This window comes from Ranitomeya variabilis, chromosome 8, assembly GCF_051348905.1.
Source record: "Ranitomeya variabilis isolate aRanVar5 chromosome 8, aRanVar5.hap1, whole genome shotgun sequence".
Taxonomy (NCBI): domain Eukaryota; kingdom Metazoa; phylum Chordata; class Amphibia; order Anura; family Dendrobatidae; genus Ranitomeya; species Ranitomeya variabilis.
Window position 1 is genome coordinate 153,287,857 of NC_135239.1, and position 23,146 is coordinate 153,311,002.

Consider the following 23,146-nt stretch of genomic DNA (forward strand, 5'->3'; position numbering starts at 1 on the left):
TTGGTAAAATTGATAAAGCAGTTTTTTTCTTCGGGTCAGTACGATTACAGCGATACCTCATTTATATAATTTTTTTTATGTTTTGGCGCTTTTATACGATAAAAGCTAATTTATAGAAAAAATAATTATTTTGGCATCGCTTTATTCTGAGGACTATAACTTTTTTATTTTTTCGCTGATGATGGTGTATGGTGGCTCGTTTTTTGCGGGACAAGATGACGTTTTCAGCGGTACCATGGTTATTTATATCCTTTTTGATCGCGTGTTATTCCACTTTTTGTTTGGCGGTATGAGAATAAAGCGTTGTTTTTTGCCTCTTTTTTTTTTTTTTTTTTTACGGTGTTCACTGAAGGGGTTAACTAGTGATATAGTTTTATAGGTGGGGTCGTTACGGACGCGGCGATACTAAATATGTGTACTTTTATTGTTTGATTTTTTTTTAATTTAGATAAAGAAATATATTTATGGGAATCATTTTTTTATTTTATTTATTTAGGAATTTTTTTTTTATTTTTTTTTTTACACATGTGGACATTTTTTTTAAACTTTTTTACTTTGTCCCAGGGGGGGACATTACAGATCGGTGATTTGACAGTGTGCACAGCACTCTGTCAAATCAGCGATCTCACTTAGAGTGCAGCAAGCTTACCAGCGCCTGCACTGAGCAGGCACTCGGTAAGCCACCTACCTCCCTGCAGGACCCGGATGCCGCGGCCATCTTGGATCCGGGACCTGCGGCGAGGAGGGAGGTAGGAGACCCTTGGAGCAATGCGATCACATCGTGTTGCTCCGGGGGTCTCAGGGAAGCAGGCAGGGAGCCCCCTCTGTCATGATTACCCCAATGGCAGGGAAATAAAAATAACAAAACGGACTAGCTCTCGGGTGATGGAAACTAAAGTTGACCGTGACCTGAACCTGACACAACACTGGAAGTAGCCGGGGAGTGTTCCTACGATGCCCTAGACACCACGCGCCAGCCGGAGATCTAACTACCCCTATCAGAGGAATATACAGGCCTGCCTTACCTCCAGAGATGAACCCCAAAAGGAGATAGCAGCCCCCCACAGATATTGACGGTGAGTTAAGAGGAAAAGACATACGTAGGATGAACAGCAGATTTAGCACAGTGAGGTCCGCTTTCTAGATAGCAGAAGGATAGGAAAGAGTTACTTCACGGTCAACTTCAAAACACTACTCAAAAACACCATCCTGAAATTACTTTAAAACTCCAGTGACAACTCATGCCACTGGAGTGGCAATTTCAGTCCACAAGAGCTTCCAGCTACAGAGAGTCACATTGCAGCAAGCTGGACAAGAAATAGCATAAACTAGAAACAAAATTCAACTTAGCTGAACAGGAACTTGAGGCAGGAGAATGCAACAGAATGCTACTGATACATTGTTGGCCGGCATAGGACTAACAGCCAAGCAGCCTTAAATAGGAAACTCCCCTAATGGGTGGCAACAGTTGATAAGGGATAGAAGAAGGCAAATAAGTGGCACTACCATAAAACACCACCGGGGGAGCCCACAAACAGAATTCACAACAGTACCCCCCCCTTAAGGAGGGGGCACCGAACCCTCACCAGAACCACCAGGGCGATCTGGATGAGCACTATGAAATGCACGAACCAAATCAGGAGCATGAACATCAGATGCTGTCACCCAAGAATTATCCTCCTGACCATAGCCCTTCCACTTAACCAGATACTGAAGTTTCCGTCTGGAAACACGGGAGTCCAAGATCATTTCCACCACATACTCCAATTCACCCTCAACCAGCACAGGAGCAGGAGGATCAGCAGAAGGAACAACCGGTACCTCATACCTCCGCAATAATGACCGATGAAAAACATTATGAATAGTAAAAGATGCTGGGAGGTCCAAACGAAAGGACACAGGATTGAGAACCTCCAGAATCCTATAAGGGCCGATAAACCGAGGCTTAAACTTAGGAGACGAGACCTTCATAGGAACAAATCGAGAAGACAGCCAAACCAGGTCCCCAACACAAAGACGAGGACCAACACGCCGATGACGATTAGTAAACTGTTGAGTCTTCTCCTGGGACAACTTCAGATTGTCCACAACCTGTCCCCAAATCTGATGCATTCTATCAACCACAGCATCTACTCCAGGACAATCCGAAGACTCCAATTGACCAGACGAAAAGCGAGGGTGAAACCCTGAATTACAAAAAAATGGAGAAACCAAAGTGGCAGAACTGGCCCGATTGTTAAGGGCAAACTCTGCCAATGGCAAAAAATCAAGCCAATCGTCCTGATCAGCGGACACAAAACACCTCAAGTAAGTCTCCAAAGTCTGATTAGTACGCTCAGTCTGGCCATTAGTCTGAGGATGGAATGCAGACGAAAAAGACAAGTCGATGCCCATCCTGGCACAGAACGCCCGCCAAAATCTAGACACAAACTGAGTACCCCTGTCAGACACTATATTCTCAGGAATACCATGCAAACGCACCACATTCTGAAAAAATAGAGGGACCAGCTCAGAGGAGGAGGGCAATTTGGGCAAAGGTACCAAATGAACCATCTTGGAAAAACGGTCACACACCACCCAGATGACAGACATCCTACGAGAAACAGGAAGGTCAGAAATAAAGTCCATAGAGATGTGCGTCCAAGGCCTCTTAGGAATAGGCAAGGGCAACAACAACCCACTGGCCCGAGAACAGCAGGGCTTAGCCCGAGCACAAACATCACAAGACTGCACAAAAATACGCACATCTCGAGACAAGGAAGGCCACCAGAAGGACCTAGACACCAAATCCCTGGTGCCAAAAATTCCAGGATGACCTGCCAACGCGGAAGAGTGAACCTCCGAGATAACTCTACTGGTCCAGTCATCAGGGACAAACAGTCTACCAGGCGGACAGCGATCAGGCCTATCCACCTGAAACTCCTGCAAAGAGCGCCGCAGGTCTGGGGAGACAGCTGACAATATCACCCCATCCTTCAGGATGCCAGTAGGTTCGGAATCACCAGGCGAGTCAGGCTCAAAACTCCTAGAGAGGGCATCCGCCCTCACATTCTTAGACCCAGGCAGATATGAAACCACAAAGTTAAATCGGGAGAAAAACAACGACCAGCGCGCCTGTCTAGGATTCAGACGCCTGGCTGACTCAAGATAAATTAGATTCTTGTGGTCAGTCAAGACCACCACCTGGTGTCTAGCACCCTCAAGCCAATGACGCCACTCCTCAAATGCCCACTTCATGGCCAAGAGCTCCCGATTTCCAACATCATAATTTCGCTCAGCGGGCGAAAACTTTCGAGAGAAAAACGCACATGGTCTCATCACTGAGCAGTCAGGACCTTTCTGCGACAAAACTGCACCTGCTCCGATCTCGGAAGCATCTACTTCAACCTGGAAAGGGAGCGACACATCAGGCTGGCGCAACACAGGAGCAGAAGAAAAGTGGCGCTTAAGCTCCCGAAAGGCCCCCACAGCCGCAGAGGACCAATTAGCAACATCAGCACCCTTTTTGGTCAAATCAGTCAAAGGTTTAGCAATGGCAGAAAAACCCGCTATGAATCGGCGATAGAAATTAGCAAATCCCAAGAATTTCTGAAGACTCTTTAGAGAAGTAGGTTGTATCCAATCACAAATAGCCTGAACCTTAACAGGGTCCATCTCCATAGATGAAGGGGAAAAAATATATCCCAGAAATGAAATTCTCTGAACCCCAAAAATACACTTTGAGCCCTTTACAAAAAGAGAATTAGCTCGCAAAACCTGAAAAACTCTCCTGACCTGTTGAACATGAGATTCCCAGTCCTCCGAAAAAATCAGAATATCATCCAAATACACAATCATAAATTTATCCAGATATTCACGGAAAATATCGTGCATAAAGGACTGAAAAACGGAAGGGGCATTCGCGAGACCGAAAGGCATTACCAAATACTCAAAATGGCCTTCAGGCGTATTAAATGCGGTCTTCCACTCATCCCCCTGCTTAATCCGCACCAAATTATACGCACCACGTAGATCGATCTTAGTGAACCACTTAGCCCCCTTTATGCGAGCAAACAGATCAGTCAGTAAAGGTAACGGGTACTGGTATTTAACTGTAATCTTATTCAGAAGTCGATAGTCGATACAAGGTCTCAATGAACCATCCTTTTTACCCACAAAGAAAAACCCTGCCCCTAGAGGAGACAACGAGGGGCGAATATGACCCTTTTCCAAAGATTCTCTGATATACTCCCGCATAGCAGTATGTTCAGGTACAGACAAATTAAACAAGCGACCCTTAGGAAATTTACTACCGGGAATCAACTCAATAGCGCAGTCACACTCTCTGTGAGGAGGGAGAGAATCAATCTTAGGCTCCTGAAAGACATCATAAAAATCTGACAGAAATGCTGGGATCTCAGAGGGAGTAGATGAAGAAATGGGAACCAAAGGTGCATCCCCATGAATCCCCCGACATCCCCAGCTCAACACAGACATTGATCTCCAGTCCAAGACTGGATTATGAATTTGTAACCATGGTAATCCAAGTACTAAAACGTCATGTAGATTGTATAACACAAGGAAACGAATAATCTCCTGATGGTCTGGGGTAAGATGCATAGTCACTTGTGTCCAATATTGTGGTTTATTGCTAGCCAAAGGTGTAGAATCAATACCCTTTAGGGGAATAGAAACTTCCAGAGGCTCTAAATCAAACCCACAACGCTTGGCAAAGGACCAATCCATGAGACTCAGAGCGGCGCCAGAATCCACATAAGCATCCACGGTAACAGATGACAAAGTACAAATCAATGTCACGGACAAAAGAAATTTAGACTGCAAGGTACCCATAGAAAAAGATTTATCAACCTTTTTTATGCGTTTAGAGCATGCTGATATAACATGAGCTGGATCTCCACAGTAGAAGCACAACCCATTTTTGCGCCTGTAATTCTGTCGTTCGCCTCTAGACAAAACACTATCGCATTGCATATGCTCTGGTACCTTTTCAGAGGACACCACCAAATGGTGCACAGGTCTTTGCTCAGAAGATACCGCCATATGGTGCACAGATTTGCGCTCCCGTAAACGCCGATCAATCTGGATAGCCAATTTCATGGCATCATTCAGACCTGTAGGCACAGGGAACCCCACCATGACATCCTTCACGGCATCAGAGAGACCTTCTCTGAAATTAGCTGCTAGAGCGCACTCATTCCATTTAGTAAGCACCGACCATTTACGAAATTTTTGGCAATATATCTCAGCTTCATCTTGCCCTTGGGAAAGAGCTATCAAGGCTTTCTCAGCCAAAATCTCTAAATTAGGTTCTTCATAAAGCAACCCCAAAGCCAGAAAAAACGCATCTACATTTACTAACGCAGGATCCCCTGGCGACAATGCAAATGCCCAACTTTGTGGGTCACCCCGCAGTAGAGAAATAACAATTTTAACCTGTTGTGCAGGATCACCAGCAGAGTGAGATCTCAGAGACAAAAACAATTTACAATTCTCTCTGAAATTCAAAAAACGGGATCTGTCTCCGGTAAAAAATTCAGGCATAGGGATCTTAGGTTCAGACATTGGAGCACGTATAACAAAATCTTGTAAGTTCTGGACCTTTGTAGCCAGGTTATTCAGACCTGCAACCAAACTCTGTGGATCCATGATTCAAACAGGTGTAACCAAAGCCATTCAGAGATTAAGAGGAGAGGAAAAAAAAAAAAAGGCAGAAGACTGCAGTTTAAGCAAGGAGTACAAATGAGCAAACTAGGGTACACTTTCCAAACACAGAAAAAAAAAACCTTTTCACATCCTTTCCTGCTTTAGTGCATAGTTTTAACACATTGCGGCCGGCCAAACTGTCATGATTACCCCAATGGCAGGGAAATAAAAATAACAAAACGGACTAGCTCTCGGGTGATGGGAACTAAAGTTGACCGTGACCTGAACCTGACACAACACTGGAAGTAGCCGGGGAGTGTTCCTACGATGCCCTAGACACCACCCGCCAGCCGGAGATCTAACTACCCCTATCAGAGGAATATACAGGCCTGCCTTACCTCCAGAGATGAACCCCAAAAGGAGATAGCAGCCCCCCACAGATATTGACGGTGAGTTAAGAGGAAAAGACATACGTAGGATGAACAGCAGATTTAGCACAGTGAGGTCCGCTTTCTAGATAGCAGAAGGATAGGAAAGAGTTACTTCACGGTCAACTTCAAAACACTACTCAAAAACACCATCCTGAAATTACTTTAAAACTCCAGTGACAACTCATGCCACTGGAGTGGCAATTTCAGTCCACAAGAGCTTCCAGCTACAGAGAGTCACATTGCAGCAAGCTGGACAAGAAATAGCATAAACTAGAAACAAAATTCAACTTAGCTGAACAGGAACTTGAGGCAGGAGAATGCAACAGAATGCTACTGATACATTGTTGGCCGGCATAGGACTAACAGCCAAGCAGCCTTAAATAGGAAACTCCCCTAATGGGTGGCAACAGGTGATCAGGGATAGAAGAAGGCAAATAAGTGGCACTACCATAAAACACCACCGGGGGAGCCCACAAACAGAATTCACAACACCCCTCCCTGCGCGATGCTTCCCTATACCGCCGGTACACCGCGATCATGTTTGATCGCGGTGTGCCGGGGGTTAATGTGCCGGGGGCGGTCCGTGACCGCTCCTGGCACATAGTGCCGGATGTCAGCTGCGATAGTCAGCTGACACCCGGCCGCGATCGGCCGCGCTCCCCCCGTGAGCGCGGGCGATCGTGCTGGACGTACTATTCCGTCCTTGGGAAGTAGGGCCCACCCCACATGGACGGAATAGTACGTCTAATGACAGAAAGGGGTTAACCATGTTTGTAACGTTCAAGTGTTCTCACCTCCCATAAAGGGAAGCTCTGTTCACATTTACTTGTTATTGCATTTCAAAAATTGTATGTCTTTTTGCTGACATGTATTGTTGTTTTCTTCCCAGTCCAGGAGTACTGGATTTAACCGGGGGGGAGTGCAGCGCCCCAGAGTCCTGGTCGTTGCAGTACTGATGCTCCGCCGCTAAGGGGGGCTATGGTACGTCTGATGGCACTGAAGGAGTTCACCTGACCAGGTATCACAGACACCAATACACTTCACAGTCTGGCCTCCAGGGGGAGCTAAGGGTGCTATGTATTAGGCCACTCCTCACAATCTGGTAAAACTGGGGGTTAGATAGGAAGTAAGCCAGAAGCTGACTGGGTTGGAACCAGGCAACATCCTGTGGCAGAGGGTGTTGCAGGGGAAGATTCAGGGGGGTCCCTGTCAGGGGTGGGATCCTGACAGAGGCCTAGCGAACAGAAAGAACGTTACAGGACCGCGCCTGCACTTCATCGTGGCGGTACCCCAAGAAAGGACAAGAAGCGAGGTTTATTGTGCTGAGTGAGAAACGAGATCAACGCAACAAGGAGAAATACCAGTAGGAGTCGTGCTGTAAGACGAGGCAACATCCTACTGAGGCGCGTAGCCGGTGGCTGGAAACGCCGAGGAAGTATTGAGCTCCAGGCCTTACTTCAAACCTATGGCAGGACAGTCAGTTATAGGCGGGCTGTCTCACTCAAAATCACCTAAGAAGACATAGGGGGCAACATTTGGAGAGGGGCAACTCTAGGGTCCCGGAAGAGCTCCGAGCCTATTCGTCATACGGGTGCGTCCTAGCCATATCACCTGGGGGGACGAAGAAGAACATTATAATCGAGTTGTGAGGGAACTTCAGAAACAGACACAACAGTTGTGGGGACTCTCCCGTAAGCACAGCAGGGAAGGACCACAACACACAAGCGCTAGAAGGTAGGCACAGATTTCCACCTGCAAAGGGAACTCTGGAGGTGCCATCGGACCGGCCGGACTCAGGTAGCCCGGTTAACCGTATTCCGGACTGAGGATCCTGAAGCCTTCAGTAAAAAGGTAAAGAGACTGCAACCTGGTGTCCTCGTTATTCACCGCGACCTGCACCACACCACAACATCATCACTCTCCACCTTCATTGGAAGCCCCTCAGCAGGGTCACGGGCCGGGTCTAGCCACCGTGACAACCCCAGAACTGAGACAGAGAGGCCCGGTACCAGGTACGCCTCCGCCCTGCGGCAGTGGGGGCACTCCAGAGACATCTATTGGAGGGAACTCGCTTTCCCTTCCAGGTTTTCACTGACCACAAAAACTTGGTATATCTACAGACGGCCAAGCGGCTGAATTCTCGCCAGGCTAGATGGTCCCTGTTCTTCTCCCGGTTTCATTTTACTCTTCATTTTCTCTCTGGGGAGAAGAACATTCACGCCGATGCTCTCTCCCACTCCGTAGTGTCATCTGAGGAGGAGGAGGAGGAGCCTCGGCTTATTGTCCCTTCTGAGAGCCTGAGAACTGTAGCTCCGGTTTCACTAGAGTCTGTGTCCCCGGGCAAGACTTTCGTGCCAGCAAATTTGCGACCGGAGGTTCTCTCTTGGGCTCACTCGTCCAGAGTGGGTGGGCATTTTGGGACCAAAAGGACATCCGAGCTTTTGGCAAGAACGTACTGGTGGCCTCATATGGCCCGTGATGTCGGGGACTATATTCGGGCATGCGTTTCCTGCGCCCAGAATCGGTCTCCTCGGCAACGGCCTGCTGGGTTGCTTTACCCCCTACCGGTGGCAGACAGGCCTTGGGAAATGGTCGGGATGGACTTCGTGGTGGGCTTACCCAAGTCGCGTAGCTGCACCATTATCTGGGTAGTCACCGATTATTTCTCTAAGATGGTGCACTTGGTGCCGCTACCTTCTGCACGGGCCTTGGCGGCGTTATTCATAAAGCACATTTTCCGTTTACATGGAATGCCTGAAAAAATTGTCAGCGACCGGGGTCCCCAGTTCGCATCTCAGTTTTGGAGAGAGCTCTGCCGTTTACTCAGCATAGAGTTGAATCTCTCCTCTGCATAACATCCCGAGACGAATGGGTTGGGAGAGAGGACCAATCAGACTCTGGTGACATACTTGCGACATTTTGTCTCTGCTAGGCAGGATGATTGGGCATCTTTGCTACCTTGGGCGGAATTTGCCTTGAACAACGCCGTAGCCGATTCTACTGGGCAGACTCCTTTTCTCCTTAATTACGGCCAGCATCCGCGTGTCTCTGTGCCCATACCCGTGTCATCCACCGATTCTAGGGTCGCAGACTGGGCGGTGGAGGCATGTGACATCTGATACCGCACACAGGATACCATCCGGGTCTCCAAGGAGAGAATGAGGGTTTCTGCTGATACACACCGGCGCCCCGCTCCGACCTTTGCTCCTGCGACTTAGTGTGGCTCTCCGCCCGTAACATCAGGCTGTGAGTTGAGTCCACTAAGTTTGCGCCTCGTTACATTGGCCCGTTCAAGGTTCTGGAACAGGTAAACCCTGTGGTCTACCATTTGGCTATTCCTCCACGCCTTGGTATCACCGAAACTTTTCACATTTCCCTCTTAAAGCCTGTTCATTTGTCCCGGTTTTCTGAGTCATCTGCCGGGACATCGGGTAAATCCTTGGATGAGTTTGAGGTGAATGCTATCGTGGGGTACAAGGTGGTAAGTGGCAAGAAATTTTATCTGGTGGACTGGAAGGGTCACGGTCCAGAAGATAGAACCTGGGAACCTGTGGAGCACATTCGGGCTCCGCTGCTCATTGCAGCTTTTGAGCGTAGCGAGGCTCAATGAGGGGGGGCCTAGGAGGGGGGGTAATGTTAGGAGTCGAGTTCCCGCTGCTACACAGGGGGAATCTCGAGCCGTGTCTGCTGCGGTCTCCCATTCTGCATCGGCTGCAGTGGAGCCTGCTCAGCGGAGACATCGGTCCCAGCGTCTCAATGAGTCTGATACTGTGCAAAGGGTTACTGCTGTCTCTCCAGGCTCTGCTATTGTACCCTGCACTGATCTGCAGTGAGCAGGCTTTTCTGGGATTAAGTCCTGCTTTGCACACACTGAGCATGCCCAGGGTAAGATCTCTCAGTGGAGATCAAGGGTCACATGCTCAGGTACTGCAGCAACTTCCATTGGTCTTCCAGGAAGGTCCTGTACCTGATCAAGTTCTGTGGCAGCCTTCCATTGGTCCTTCTTGGAAGGTCCTGTAGGTGCTGCAGCTATATAAGGTTCTCATGACCGCACGGCCATGCGCTAGTGTCAAATATGTGCGAGCTCAGCGCCAGTGTGGTCGTGTGTGTGGTCAGGGACCCGGCTGAAATAAGCCCCTAGAATGCTGGCACCTCTGGCGAGGAGTTTTGTGTATGCAGTCAGGGACCTGGCTGAAATAAGCCCCTGAAGAAAACCGGCTAGAATATTGAAAGGATATATTAAGTTGAAAAACCAGAAAAAACGTACTATCCTTAAAACGATATTTTATTATTAAATTGTCTAAAATCCCAATAGATAAAACTCAAATGTATGCAATCAACATCAGCCAACTGGGTTGGGTAAGCTAGAAAAATAGGGAGAAAATAGCAGATATGCCTGACACAGTCCCTGTAGGTGGCCCTAAAGTGTCTTAAACCTACCTACCAGCGGAGGTTGGCACCCTAGATTTCGATATGGCGCCCCCGCTCACCATCGACTGTCCCTCCTTACCCTAGTAGGGTCCTACTTGCTACCCACACCCAGGTACCCACAGACATACACACACAAATTGACCAATAGGTCACACTAACCAAAAAACGTGAAAAAGTGAAAAAAGAAAAAAGTGAACGAAAAATTCTAAAAACACTGCAGACATTGCTGCATAAATGCACTAAATAGCATGTAACCCACAGTTACCTCAAAAAGATTTTTTTGAAAAAATAGATAGTGCAGAGCTATGGGGTACAGCCGGGCACAGTTGGAGTGTGCTCAGTAAAATATTCGGAGGTCATAAGTAGTGAAACCTCTAATAGATGTAACAATAGGTCACTGTCTTTGTTAGTGGTTGATGACCTAAAAATCTTAGACAGACCAATAAAGCTAATGTACAGAGTGGATCCCTAAGCAAGATAGCACCCCTCCGAAAAGGTTAGCAGATATATGAGTACACTCAATGGATGTAAATATGTTGTTGGGTGATATAGATATTACACCCTAAATTGTCCAAAAATAAACAGAACAAAATATTCAACAAAAACCAAAAAACAAAATAAACCCAAATGAAAAGATTATCTGCCTTATAGGGTATCACATGTAGTATTTCTCATTTAGTTTAAGGGCTAATGCACATCAGTATACAGAAACGACTGAGAACCATCCCTATATTAGATGATCTGGTAAACTTTTATTGTTATGAGTAGCATAATAGTCTGCACTCTAGATGCCATCCGAGTTCCGCATCTTATACCATAGAAAAAATCAGCAAAATATTGAACAAAATCAGAAAAAAAGAAAAAAACACAAAACAAATTGGTATCACATATAGTGTCTCTCAATTGCGTTAGATTAGTGCATCTACAAGCCCAAAAAAATATAAGGCCAATCCCATTATAGGATATCACATATAGTATTTCTCATTTGGTTTAAGGGCTAATGCACGTCAGAGTACAGAAACAGCTGATAGCCATCCCTCATTACCCTCTCTATAATGGATAATCTGATACACTTTTGTTGCTGTCAGTAACACATTAGTCTGCACTCTAGATGCCATACGAGTTCCGCATCTCATACCAAAGAAAAAATTAGCAAAATATTAAACAGAATCAGAAAAAAGAAAGAAACACAAAATAACTTGGTATCACATAAAGTGTCTCTCAATAGCGTTAGATTAGTGCCTTATAGGGTATCACATATAGTATTTCTCATTTAGTTTAAGGGCTAATGCACATCAGTATACAAAAACGACTGAGAACTATCCCTCATTACTCTCTCTATATTAGATGATCTGGTACACTTTTATTGTTATGAGAAGCATATTAGTCTGCACTCTAGATGCCATCCGAGTTCCGCATCTTATACCATAGAAAAAATCAGCAAAATATTAAACAAAATCAGAAAAAAGAAAGAAACACAAAACAAATTGGTATCACATATAGTGTCTCTCAATTGCGTTAGATTAGTGCATCTACAGGCCCAAAAAAATATAAGGCCAATCCCATTATAGGATATCACATATAGTATTTCTCATTTGGTTTAAGGGCTAATGCACATCAGAGTACAGAAACAACTGAGAGCCATCCCTCTTTACCCTCTCTATAATGGATAATCTGGTACACTTTTGTTGGTGTCAGTAACACATTAGTCTGCACTCTAGATGCCATACGAGTTCCGCATCTCATACCAAAGGAAAAATTTTACCAAAATATAACAAAATCAGAAAAAAGAAAGAAACACAAAATAAATTGGTATCACATAAAGTGTCTCTCAGTAGCGTTAGATTAGTGCAACTACAAGCCCAAAATATCTGAGGCCAATCCCTCATTGCTGTCCTATAGGCAAGTGCTGTACTTGGTCTGTCTTGACAAAAAAACTTATCTGAGTAGGTGACATGTTCAGTCCCATGGGATACTCAGATAAGTTTTTTTGTCAAGACAGACCAAGTACAGCACTTGCCTATAGGACAGCAATGAGGGATTGGCCTCAGATATTTTGGGCTTGTAGTTGCACTAATCTAACGCTACTGAGAGACACTTTATGTGATACCAATTTATTTTGTGTTTCTTTCTTTTTTCTGATTTTGTTATATTTTGGTAAAATTTTTCCTTTGGTATGAGATGCGGAACTCGTATGGCATCTAGAGTGCAGACTAATGTGTTACTGACAGCAACAAAAGTGTATCAGATTATCCATTATAGAGAGGGTAATGAGGGATGGCTCTCAGCTGTTTCTGTACTCTGACGTGCATTAGCCCTTAAACCAAATGAGAAATACTATATGTGATATCCTATAATGGGATTGGCCTTATATTTTTTTGGGCCTGTAGATGCACTAATCTAACGCAATTGAGAGACACTATATGTGATACCAATTTGTTTTGTGTTTTTTTCTTCTTTTTTTCTGATTTTGTTCAATATTTTGCTGATTTTTTCTATGGTATAAGATGCGGAACTCGGATGGCATCTAGAGTGCAGACTATTATGCTACTCATAACAATAAAAGTTTACCAGATCATCTAATATAGGGATGGTTCTCAGTCGTTTCTGTATACTGATGTGCATTAGCCCTTAAACTAAATGAGAAATACTACATGTGATACCCTATAAGGCAGATAATCTTTTCATTTGGGTTTATTTTGTTTTTTGGTTTTTGTTGAATATTTTGTTCTGTTTATTTTTGGACAATTTAGGGTGTAATATCTATATCACCCAACAACATATTTACATCCATTGAGTGTACTCATATATCTGCTAACCTTTTCGGAGGGGTGCTATCTTGCTTAGGGATCCACTCTGTACATTAGCTTTATTGGTCTGTCTAAGATTTTTAGGTCATCAACCACTAACAAAGACAGTGACCTATTGTTACATCTATTAGAGGTTTCACTACTTATGACCTCCGAATATTTTACTGAGCACACTCCAACTGTGCCCGGCTGTACCCCATAGCTCTGCACTATCTATTTTTTCAAAAAAATCTTTTTGAGGTAACTGTGGGGTACATGCTATTTAGTGCATTTATGCAGCAATGTCTGCAGTGTTTTTAGAATTTTTCGTTCACTTTTTTCTTTTTTCACGTTTTTTGGTTAGTGTGACCTATTGGTCAATTTGTGTGTGTATGTCTGTGGGTACCTGGGTGTGGGTAGCAAGTAGGACCCTACTAGGGTAAGGAGGGACAGTCGACGGTGAGCGGGGGCGCCATATCGAAATCTAGGGTGCCAACCTCCGCTGGTAGGTAGGTTTAAGACACTTTAGGGCCACCTACAGGGACTGTGTCAGGCATATCTGCTATTTTCTCCCTATTTTTCTAGCTTACCCAACCCAGTTGGCTGATGTTGATTGCATACATTTGAGTTTTATCTATTGGGATTTTAGACAATTTAATAATAAAATATCGTTGAAATAAGCCCCTAGAATGCTGGCACCTCTGGCGAGGAGTTTATGTGTGAATTCAGGGCTGGCTAATAGCCGATAGAATTCCGGCTCCACCGGAAAGGAGCTGCGTGTTGGTTGGACTGCATGACCACTGTCGGCTCTACACAATAGCTGTGTCCCCTGTGAGCTAAACAGGGCACAGCGTTCTCTTTACTACAGGCTCTGTGAAGTAACAGAGTTTGTTTATTCTAATTTGCTTCGCCGCGTTACTTAGCAGCAGGTTCTTTCCTGCACGGTGGATCCCGGGTTGCGAACGCACCTATCCCATCTAATAAATATATTCGGTGCGTTCCGCCAACCGTAACATGGTGTCTCCGCGGTGTTGGATGTTTTGATCTCCCCGAGGTCATTCATCCTTATGTTTATAGTCCTACTGAATAGACTGCTAGAATTTGTATTATGGCAAGAAAAAAGCAGCTAAGTAAAGAAAAACGAGTGGCCATCATTACTTTAAGGAATTAAGGTCAGTTAGTCCGAAAAATTGGGCAGACTTTGAAAGTGTCCCCAAGTGCAGTGGCAAAAACCATCAAGCGCTACAAAGAACTGGCTCACATGAGGACCGCCCCAGGAAAGGAAGACCAAAATTCACCTCTGCTTCTGAGGATAAGTTTATCTGAGTCACCAGCCTCAGAAATTGCAGGTTAACAGCAGCTCAGATTAGAGACCAGGTCAATGCCACACAGAGTTCTAGCAGCAGACACATCTCTACAACAACTGTTAAGAGGAGACTTGGTGCAGCAGGCCTTCATGGTAAAATAGCTGCTAGGAAACCACTGCTAAGGACAGGCAACAAGCAGAAGAGACTTGTTTGGGCTAAAGAACACAAGGAATGGACATTAGGAAAGGTGAATGGATGGACTCTACATGCCTGGTTCCCACTGTGAAGCATGGAGGAGGAGATGTGATAATGTGGGGGTGCTTTGCTGGTGACACTGTTGGGGATTTTTTCAAAACTGAAGGCATACTGAACCAGCATGGTTACCACAGCATCTTGAAGCGGCATGCTATTCCATCCGGTTTGTGTTTAGTTGGACTATCATTTATTTTTCTACAGGACAATGACCCCAAACACACCTCCAGGCTGTGTAAGGGCTATTTGGGCAAGAAGGAGAGCGATGGGGTGGTACGCCAGATGACCTGGCCTCCACAGTCACCAGACCTGAACCCAATCGAGATGGTTTGGGGTGAGCTGGACCGCAGAGTGAAGGCAAAAGGGCCAACAAGTGCTAAGCATCTCTGGGAACTCCTTCAAGATTGTTGGAAGACCATTCCCGGTGACTACCTCTTGAAGCTCATCAAGAGAATGCCAAGAGTGTGCGAAACAGTCATCAAAGCAAACGGTGGCTACTTTGAAGAACCTAGAATATAAGACATAATTTCAGATGTTTCACACTTTTTTGTTAAGTATATAATTCCACATGTGTTAATTCATAGTTTTGATGCCTTCAGTGCGAATGTACAATTTTCATAGTCATGAAAATACAGAAAAATCTTTAAATGAGAAGGTGTGTCCAAACTTTTGGTCTGTACTGTATATATTAATATTATTTACCGAATAACGGCGACCACAAAAAAAAGTCTGGTTTCCCATTTATTTCTCTCTCCTCTAATATGATCTAGCACATCAGAGGAGAGATAAATTGGGTCACTTGAGCCCCCAGGTACCTCCGATGTCCCCTGGTCCTGTCGGCTCTGTCCCTTGGCCCTCGGCATCTTCTTCTGGTAAGAAAATGGTGAGCACATGCGCAGTGCGCCTGCTGAGAAATGCCGGCTGGCTCCGGTAACAATAGAAGGATTTTCCTATTGGTTCATTTTGATCACTGTGATAGAACCTCTCACAGTGATCAAAATAAAAAAATAGTAAATCAAACCCCCTTTATCACTCTCCTTAGTTAGGTGAAAATAATAAAATTAAAAAATATATATTTATTTAAATTTTTACATTTGAGTTAGGTTTGGGGTTAAGGTTGAGCTAGGGTTAGGGTTGGTGCTAGACCTAGGGTTATGGTTGGGCTAGTGTTAGGATTGGGATAAACGTTAAAGCTAGGGTTAGGGTTAGAAGCTAATACAGCTGGTTGTGGCATTTATAGAACCTAACCCCTTGACTTCTTTGAGTGCCAACATCTATTTAGTAGAAAACTATCCCTGGAGCTAATTGATCTCTAAGTTATCACAGTAGCTATACTGCCCCAACAGTGTATAACCTTTGCATATAAGATATGATCAGTAATGCAAAGAGAACTTTCCTTACCTATGGAAAATGGGATAAATGCCTCTCGTTTCAAAAACTTTTCATTCTCATCAAGGAAATGTTTAGGATAAAATTGTAAAGGTTTCTCCCAGACTTTGTGATCTTTGAGCACAGAGGACATGTTGGTGATGATATTGGTGCCCTGTGGAAAAAAAGGATGACAATTTTTGAAGACTGAAATAGAACATGAATATAAGCATCATGTGTGTGTATATATATATATATATATATATATATATATATATATGTATATATATATATATATATATTATTAGAAAAAAGGAACAGCACAACACTAGTACTTATCTTCGGGTGCAGAGCCCCAACCAACCAGTCCAATGATTACTCCAGATCCACAAAGATTCAAAAAAAGTGGCAGCACTCCATTGTAGAGGTGAAAAAATGTGGTAGGTTTAATCGACCCACATAGCCGGGCGACGTTTCAGCTCCATCTGAGCCTTTATCAAGCAGTGAGTAACCATACCTGTTACCTATTTATGTGTGTTTCAACAAGTGTTACATTGGTTACAATCATATTTTGCATCCACTAATTATCCAATCCAATATTTACATTAATCATCTTATACTCATATCCAGTGTTTGTGCATAAAGTGCTACGTGCCTTGTGTAATAAAACTCCAATTTCCACAATCCCTCTTCCTCTCAGAATGGTTTTACTAAGTTGCCAGCAACTTTATAGATAATTGATATCTTATTAGTGGCCATTACATATGTATACCGCTTATTATAGTTTACACTCACCCACCACACATTGTAGGCTCATGGAGGACGCTGCGTACAGAAGTCGGCGTTCCATGCTGCTTACTGCGCATGCCCAGAGCGCATCATACCATTGGAACATCATACAGACCAATGGAGCTCTCTGTGTGGCAATTTCTTGCTGGCGCATGCGCAGTAGCGCTAAATATCGCCATATTGGTAGAGGCTCCCTAAATTCTATACATAACCTGCGCTGTGACCCAGGACCATATTATATGCTCCAAAATGCCAGCGCAAGTGTTATTAAGCGTTCTATATCCTTATAGGATTGTAGTAAAAAGAAGGAATTTATACTTATCCTATTGCAATGCACTGTCAGGCCACAAAGTAATATCATATCCATTTATTTGTACATAGCAGATCTATCACTGAACCACAACAAAAATAATTAAACTACTTTCATATATTAGTTTTCTCACTATTATGAGTGGGTACGTATCTTGACTCCACGGACGGCCACATCTTCAATATAGCCCCCGTGAGCCAATAGAGTCATTCTGCCCCTCAGTTGTCCCACACCGATATATTTTTATATTTTTGTTATGTGTGTATTCAACAATTTTAAGCCATTTTTTGGTAACATGAATGAAAATTCAATGGAACCTGGGGTGTTCAATTACACACCTGAGGATGAGGAACGCATATTAAGTGGCGTCATGGGTGATGCTGCTTTCCTCAAAACACCATTCATCATTGAGATGAAAAAAAGATATGAAAATGAATCTAGACGTCTAATTACTTTACAAATACACCTAACAACATTGGGACAATATTATAAAGAACATAAAATCCCAAGGGGACTGAGATCTAACATTAGACCAAATCTATTTTTGGATAATCCTACTTTCTGCACAAGATTCACCATGATTTCCAATAAGTATGCTATGGATGTAATGCTTTTAAATATTGAGTTCCTCCAAGGTGATATTAAAAAATTACAACAGAGTATAGCGGAATGTGAAATGAAAATACAACAAGGTTTAAAGACTGAGGAATGGACAGTATTTAAAGAAAAAATAGACAAGGACATGTGCAAGTTTCGGGGTGATTTGGAGGAAACAAAAAGAAAAAAGTGGAGTAGAGACAGTGGAGATTATGAAACGGGTCATGTATATGCCTGGCAATTTGACAACTCCAAAATGCCTTGGAAGAAAAGAGGTCAATTGGAAAAAAGGAATGTTGAGAATGTAAATGATTGCACAACTAATAATTTATTTATTTCTGGTAGAAAATATAGGAGGGATGGAAGATGCAAAAGAAGAGGAGGTAAACGTCACCACAGGAAACAAAAGGAAAATGGAGAAAAACAAATCACAACAACCAGTACAGAGACAACCGAATCTCAGGAGACGGGATCACAACTCGTAGTGAACATTTCACATAAGGAATTGACTGAAAACCAGGTATCTGTACTAAGCAAAGGGTTATCGTTCAGTCCATGTTCACACATGGATTGGTTTGAACTACAAGTGGACTTAGCGCGTTTCTTTAGAACGATAAGATTGAAGGAATGGTTTCACAACAAAGATATTCATGTCAAAAATAAGATAAGTGAATTTGATATGAAAGATTTGGAATTAAAAAATAAGAGCAATTTTATTCCAACTAACAATTCAGCGGCTATAGATGCCTTCGAGAAGGTAGTTACAATGGAGGTTGAGAACTTGAGACAGAATAGTATGGAAACATATAGACATCCTAACATTTTAAGAGACAAATTTTTGGCTTTGCAGGAGCTTGTCCATGACGGCGACATCATTATTAAACCCGCGGATAAGGGGGGTGCTGTCATCATCATGGACAGGTGTATGTATATGACAGAAGTTAACAGACAATTGGCGGATGGGGAGGTATATCAAAAGATGGACGGTGATCCTAAATTTAATATCAGCAGGGAAATAGAGATCTGTTTGAAGGAAGCATTGGGAATGCAAATTATAGACCAACAGTTGTATGATTATCTGTGGGTAGAAACCCCTAGGACACCAATGATGTATATAATCCCCAAAATACACAAGAGGTTAGATAATCCGCCGGGACGCCCCATAATCTCAGGGGTGGGATCCATATTTAATAAAATGGGAATTTTCTTAGACAAGATTTTCAACCCAATTGTAAAACAAGGAAAATCATATGTAAAAGATACTACTGATTTTCTCAAGAAGTTGGAAGATACGGAATTAAGTGAAGAGGTGATAATGGCGTCATTTGACGTAGTCTCTCTTTATACTTCCATCGATCACAAGAGAGGTATGAATGCAATAAAAAAGAAATTAGAATTAGCTGGATACACGGAGGAGGGAAATATGTTCTTATTAAAGCTGCTGGAAATAATTTTAACAAGAAACTATTTTCTATTTGGAGATAGTTTCTATACTCAAAAACGAGGTACAGCTATGGGGGCCAATATGGCCCCCTCATATGCAAATCTAACTATGGAGGTCATGGAGGAGGACCTTGTCTATGTGTCCCACCACTTCCAATATGTCAAGGTGTGGTGGAGATACATAGACGACGTCTTCCTCCTATGGACCGGTACCAAAGATATGTTGAATGACTTTCATCAGTATCTTAATACTATAGATGAAACTATAAAATTTACATTGATTTCTTCAACTAAAGAAATGCAATTCCTTGATGTATTAGTTTTACAAGAGAACAAGGAGTTAATTACTAAACTCTATGTTAAGAATACAGATAGGAATAATCTATTGATTTATGATAGTCAGCATCCACGCAAAATGGTTGAGTCAATACCACTTAGTCAGTTGCTAAGAGTACGTCGAATTGTTAAAAGGGAGGAGGATGTTGATGAAGCAATGGAGTTGTTGGTGAAAAAATTTAAAGAGAGGGGCCACTAATAATAATAGTAATGGCCACTAATAAGATATCAATTATCTATAAAGTTGCTGACAACTTAGTAAAACCATTCTGAGAGGAAGAGGGATTGTGGAAATTGGAGTTTTATTACACAAGGCACGTAGCACTTTATGCACAAACACTGGATATGAGTATAAGATGATTAATGTAAATATTGGATTGGATAATTAGTGGATGCAAAATATGATTGTAACCAATGTAACACTTGTTGAAACACACATAAATAGGTAACAGGTATGGTTACTCACTGCTTGATAAAGGCTCAGATGGAGCTGAAACGTCGCCCGGCTATGTGGGTCGATTAAACCTACCACATTTTTTCACCTTTACAATGGAGTGCTGCCTCTTTTTTTTGAATCTTTGTATATATATATATATATATATATATATATATATATATATATATATATATATTTATATATATACCTGCCGTGCTACTAAGTATTGTATAGTATTGTTACAACACCGCAATTGTAAGCAGTACAGCTTTTTCAGCAGAATGTTTTGTGTTCAGCTGTTAGCTGGAATAATGTCATTCTTGTCAGTGTAGACCCTGAATATTCCTCCTGTATTTCTGGCAATAGAAAAATACAAGGCATTACCCATCAATTTTACCTTTGGAATAAAGTAACCTTTTATCTCCATATCTCGGTGGGCCATGTGAGGTAAAGCCAAGGGAACAATATCTCCACATCGTTGTACTTCATGGATCACAGCATTAGTATACGGCATTTGTACTACATCTCCCATTGTTGGTTTCCGTTCTCTTCCAATTATTCGATCAATTTCTTCCTGAACTTTGGCTGAACACAAATGAGCATTACTATAGGAATATTTAGTCATACCTTACTATATGATAAATATATCTTACTATATGATTACTACACCTCACTATGTGTTTATACTCACATTGTACATCTGGGTAGAGGATCATAAACAGCACTGCCCACCTGAGGGTGGTACCTGTTGTTTCTGACCCAGCGAAAAATAAATCACAAGTTGTCATGAGCAGGTTTGTTTCATTAAAACTGCTGGAACCATCTTCTTTCACCTTGAAGAAATCAATTTTAATCATGTGATATTTGGGTTCAGACTCTGGATCATGGGGAAACAGTATTGGGCCTCCTATATGAGCAGTAGTTGGCATAATACACTTAATTCACTATGTACAGCCAGGCAGTATGTCATCATTCATTTAACTCCTTCACGCCGCAGCCCTTTTTCATTTTTGTGTTTTCGTTTTTCGCTCCCCTTCTTCCCAGAGCCATAACCTTTTTATTTTTTTTATTTTTTTTCTGTCAATATGGCCATGTGAGGGCTAGTTTTTTTCGGGACTAGTTGTGCTTTTGTATGTCACCATTGGTTTTACCATGTCGTGTACTAGAAAATGGTAAAAAAAATTGCACAATCCTTGAAAAAGCCTAGAGTAATAGGAAAAACTCCTATGAAGTCATTAGAAGTCCAACAATCATTGGAACTGAACTGAACACCTATCAGGAGGATATCGGTCACACAGATTGGACAAATCAAACACATGCAAAGTATCTGTTAGGCCCCTTTCACATATCAGTTTAAAATGTTATTTTGTGAGACTATGTCTGCAGGGGCTACACTCTGCACGTCTTTATCACAGCAGAAATTTGTATATTAGTTAGAACAGTATCCTAAAAGTATTTCTTTAATCCCGAGGCTATCTTTCTATCAGTAATATAGATTCCCTCGGGTGGTAGGTAGCCCTGAGTCTTCTGTACTATCATCTTTTGTATGTTACATTTTTTCATTTTTTTGTTGCGCACACTGTGTCACCTTCATGTGGTAGATAATTAGGTATTTTATTAAACTTACTAAAAGTTATATTTTAGAGAGGGTTTTTAGCAGTAAGCAGTTGCTTCTTACCCTTTAATACATTAGACATTTGTAAGACCCTCTGGCAGACTACTCAACTTTCCCTCCTGCCAGAATATATATAGGGGAACCACCCACAAACTGGATCAGAGCTCCCCCTTCTGGCCTGGAGTAAGAACATGTTGCATGATTGTGCATACATGATAAAGGGATCCTTCCTCGCTTCCAAGCATGACACCACTCTCAATGCCACTGTAACAACCGGTAACCTGGGGTGTTACATTTGCGATGGTGAGTCTAGTCATACGCGGACACTTGCAGCATGCTGCAATTTTTTTCCTCACACCAAATCCAAATGAGAAAACATGCAGCTATGTACTGCTTCATTGAATAATATTGGTCAAAGTGCAATGCAATTAATTTTTTCTTGCATTGCACTAGTCCGATTTATATGATAATGTGAGAGAGCCCTAACAATGGTAAAAGTGTTCCTACCTTTTCCATCTCCACTAGGTAGGCATCAATAAAATCTCGGGTGTAATTTGGATCCCAAGTTTCCCGATGCTCTGCAATCATTTCCTTTAGAAATGCGATCATCTCATACTCCGGTCCCAGCACTCGGTCAGCAAGCCATGGGATGTGGTTGAGAAAAGGAATTTCATTTAGAATCTAAATCAAGAATTGTACATAGAATCATAATTAATATCTACTGAATATATGACTGACTGTTTAGTGTGTTCATAACAGGATCTTTTGCTAATGGTCCATAAGGAAAGTGATTCTTTGCTATGACATTTGTTACTAAAGTGACAAAATATATGTACAAAAGTGTGAACCACTGTAACTACAGGCAGTGCTGCACTTGTTGTGGAGAAGGCAATGAACCAGGGGATGGATATCATATTACCAAAATCCAGCATATTGCATGATACATATTTTTACCCTATTCATTGGAGGCTGTACCTGAAATCTAAATATAGCCTGAATACCTCTTTACTTAAAGGGGTGTCCACTACCAGAACAACCCTTTAACAAAATGTTCAGCTCCGATAAAATAAAACAAACCTATACTCACCTACCATGTCAACTCCATTCCAGCGGTGTGAGCACTCGTGGTCCCGGGGCTGTGATGTAGTGAATTGATACTTCATGTCTGGGACTCAATCATGGCTGTCATCACTGTCTCCGCCTTCAGACAATTTAAGCATGGAGCGGAAGTCTGGGCTACAGCTGATCTCGGACTTCCTCTCCATATTGATTTCGACAGCAGGTGGAGACAGTGACACCAGTGCTGATTGGGTGCTAGGCGTCAAATGTTATTTTACTGCATCACAGCCCCAGAACCGCGAGTGCAGACACCGCTGGAATGGAGCCAGCACAGAAGGTG

At 42.9% G+C, this 23,146-nt stretch overlaps 1 protein-coding gene across 1 annotated transcript in view; it reads right to left on the reverse strand.

The window, feature by feature from the left end:
- The window catches only part of LOC143788084 (cytochrome P450 2D15-like), a 464,437-nt gene that overhangs the window by 63,500 nt on the left and 377,791 nt on the right, over positions 1–23,146 (reverse strand). Inside the window, exons 5-8 of the mRNA XM_077277457.1 lie at positions 22,255–22,428; positions 20,824–20,965; positions 20,530–20,717; positions 16,255–16,396 (exon numbers count right to left, since the gene is read on the reverse strand). Of these exons, the coding sequence (XP_077133572.1) occupies positions 16,255–16,396; positions 20,530–20,717; positions 20,824–20,965; positions 22,255–22,428 (646 nt within the window). The remainder of the gene's footprint in view (positions 1–16,254; positions 16,397–20,529; positions 20,718–20,823; positions 20,966–22,254; positions 22,429–23,146) is intronic.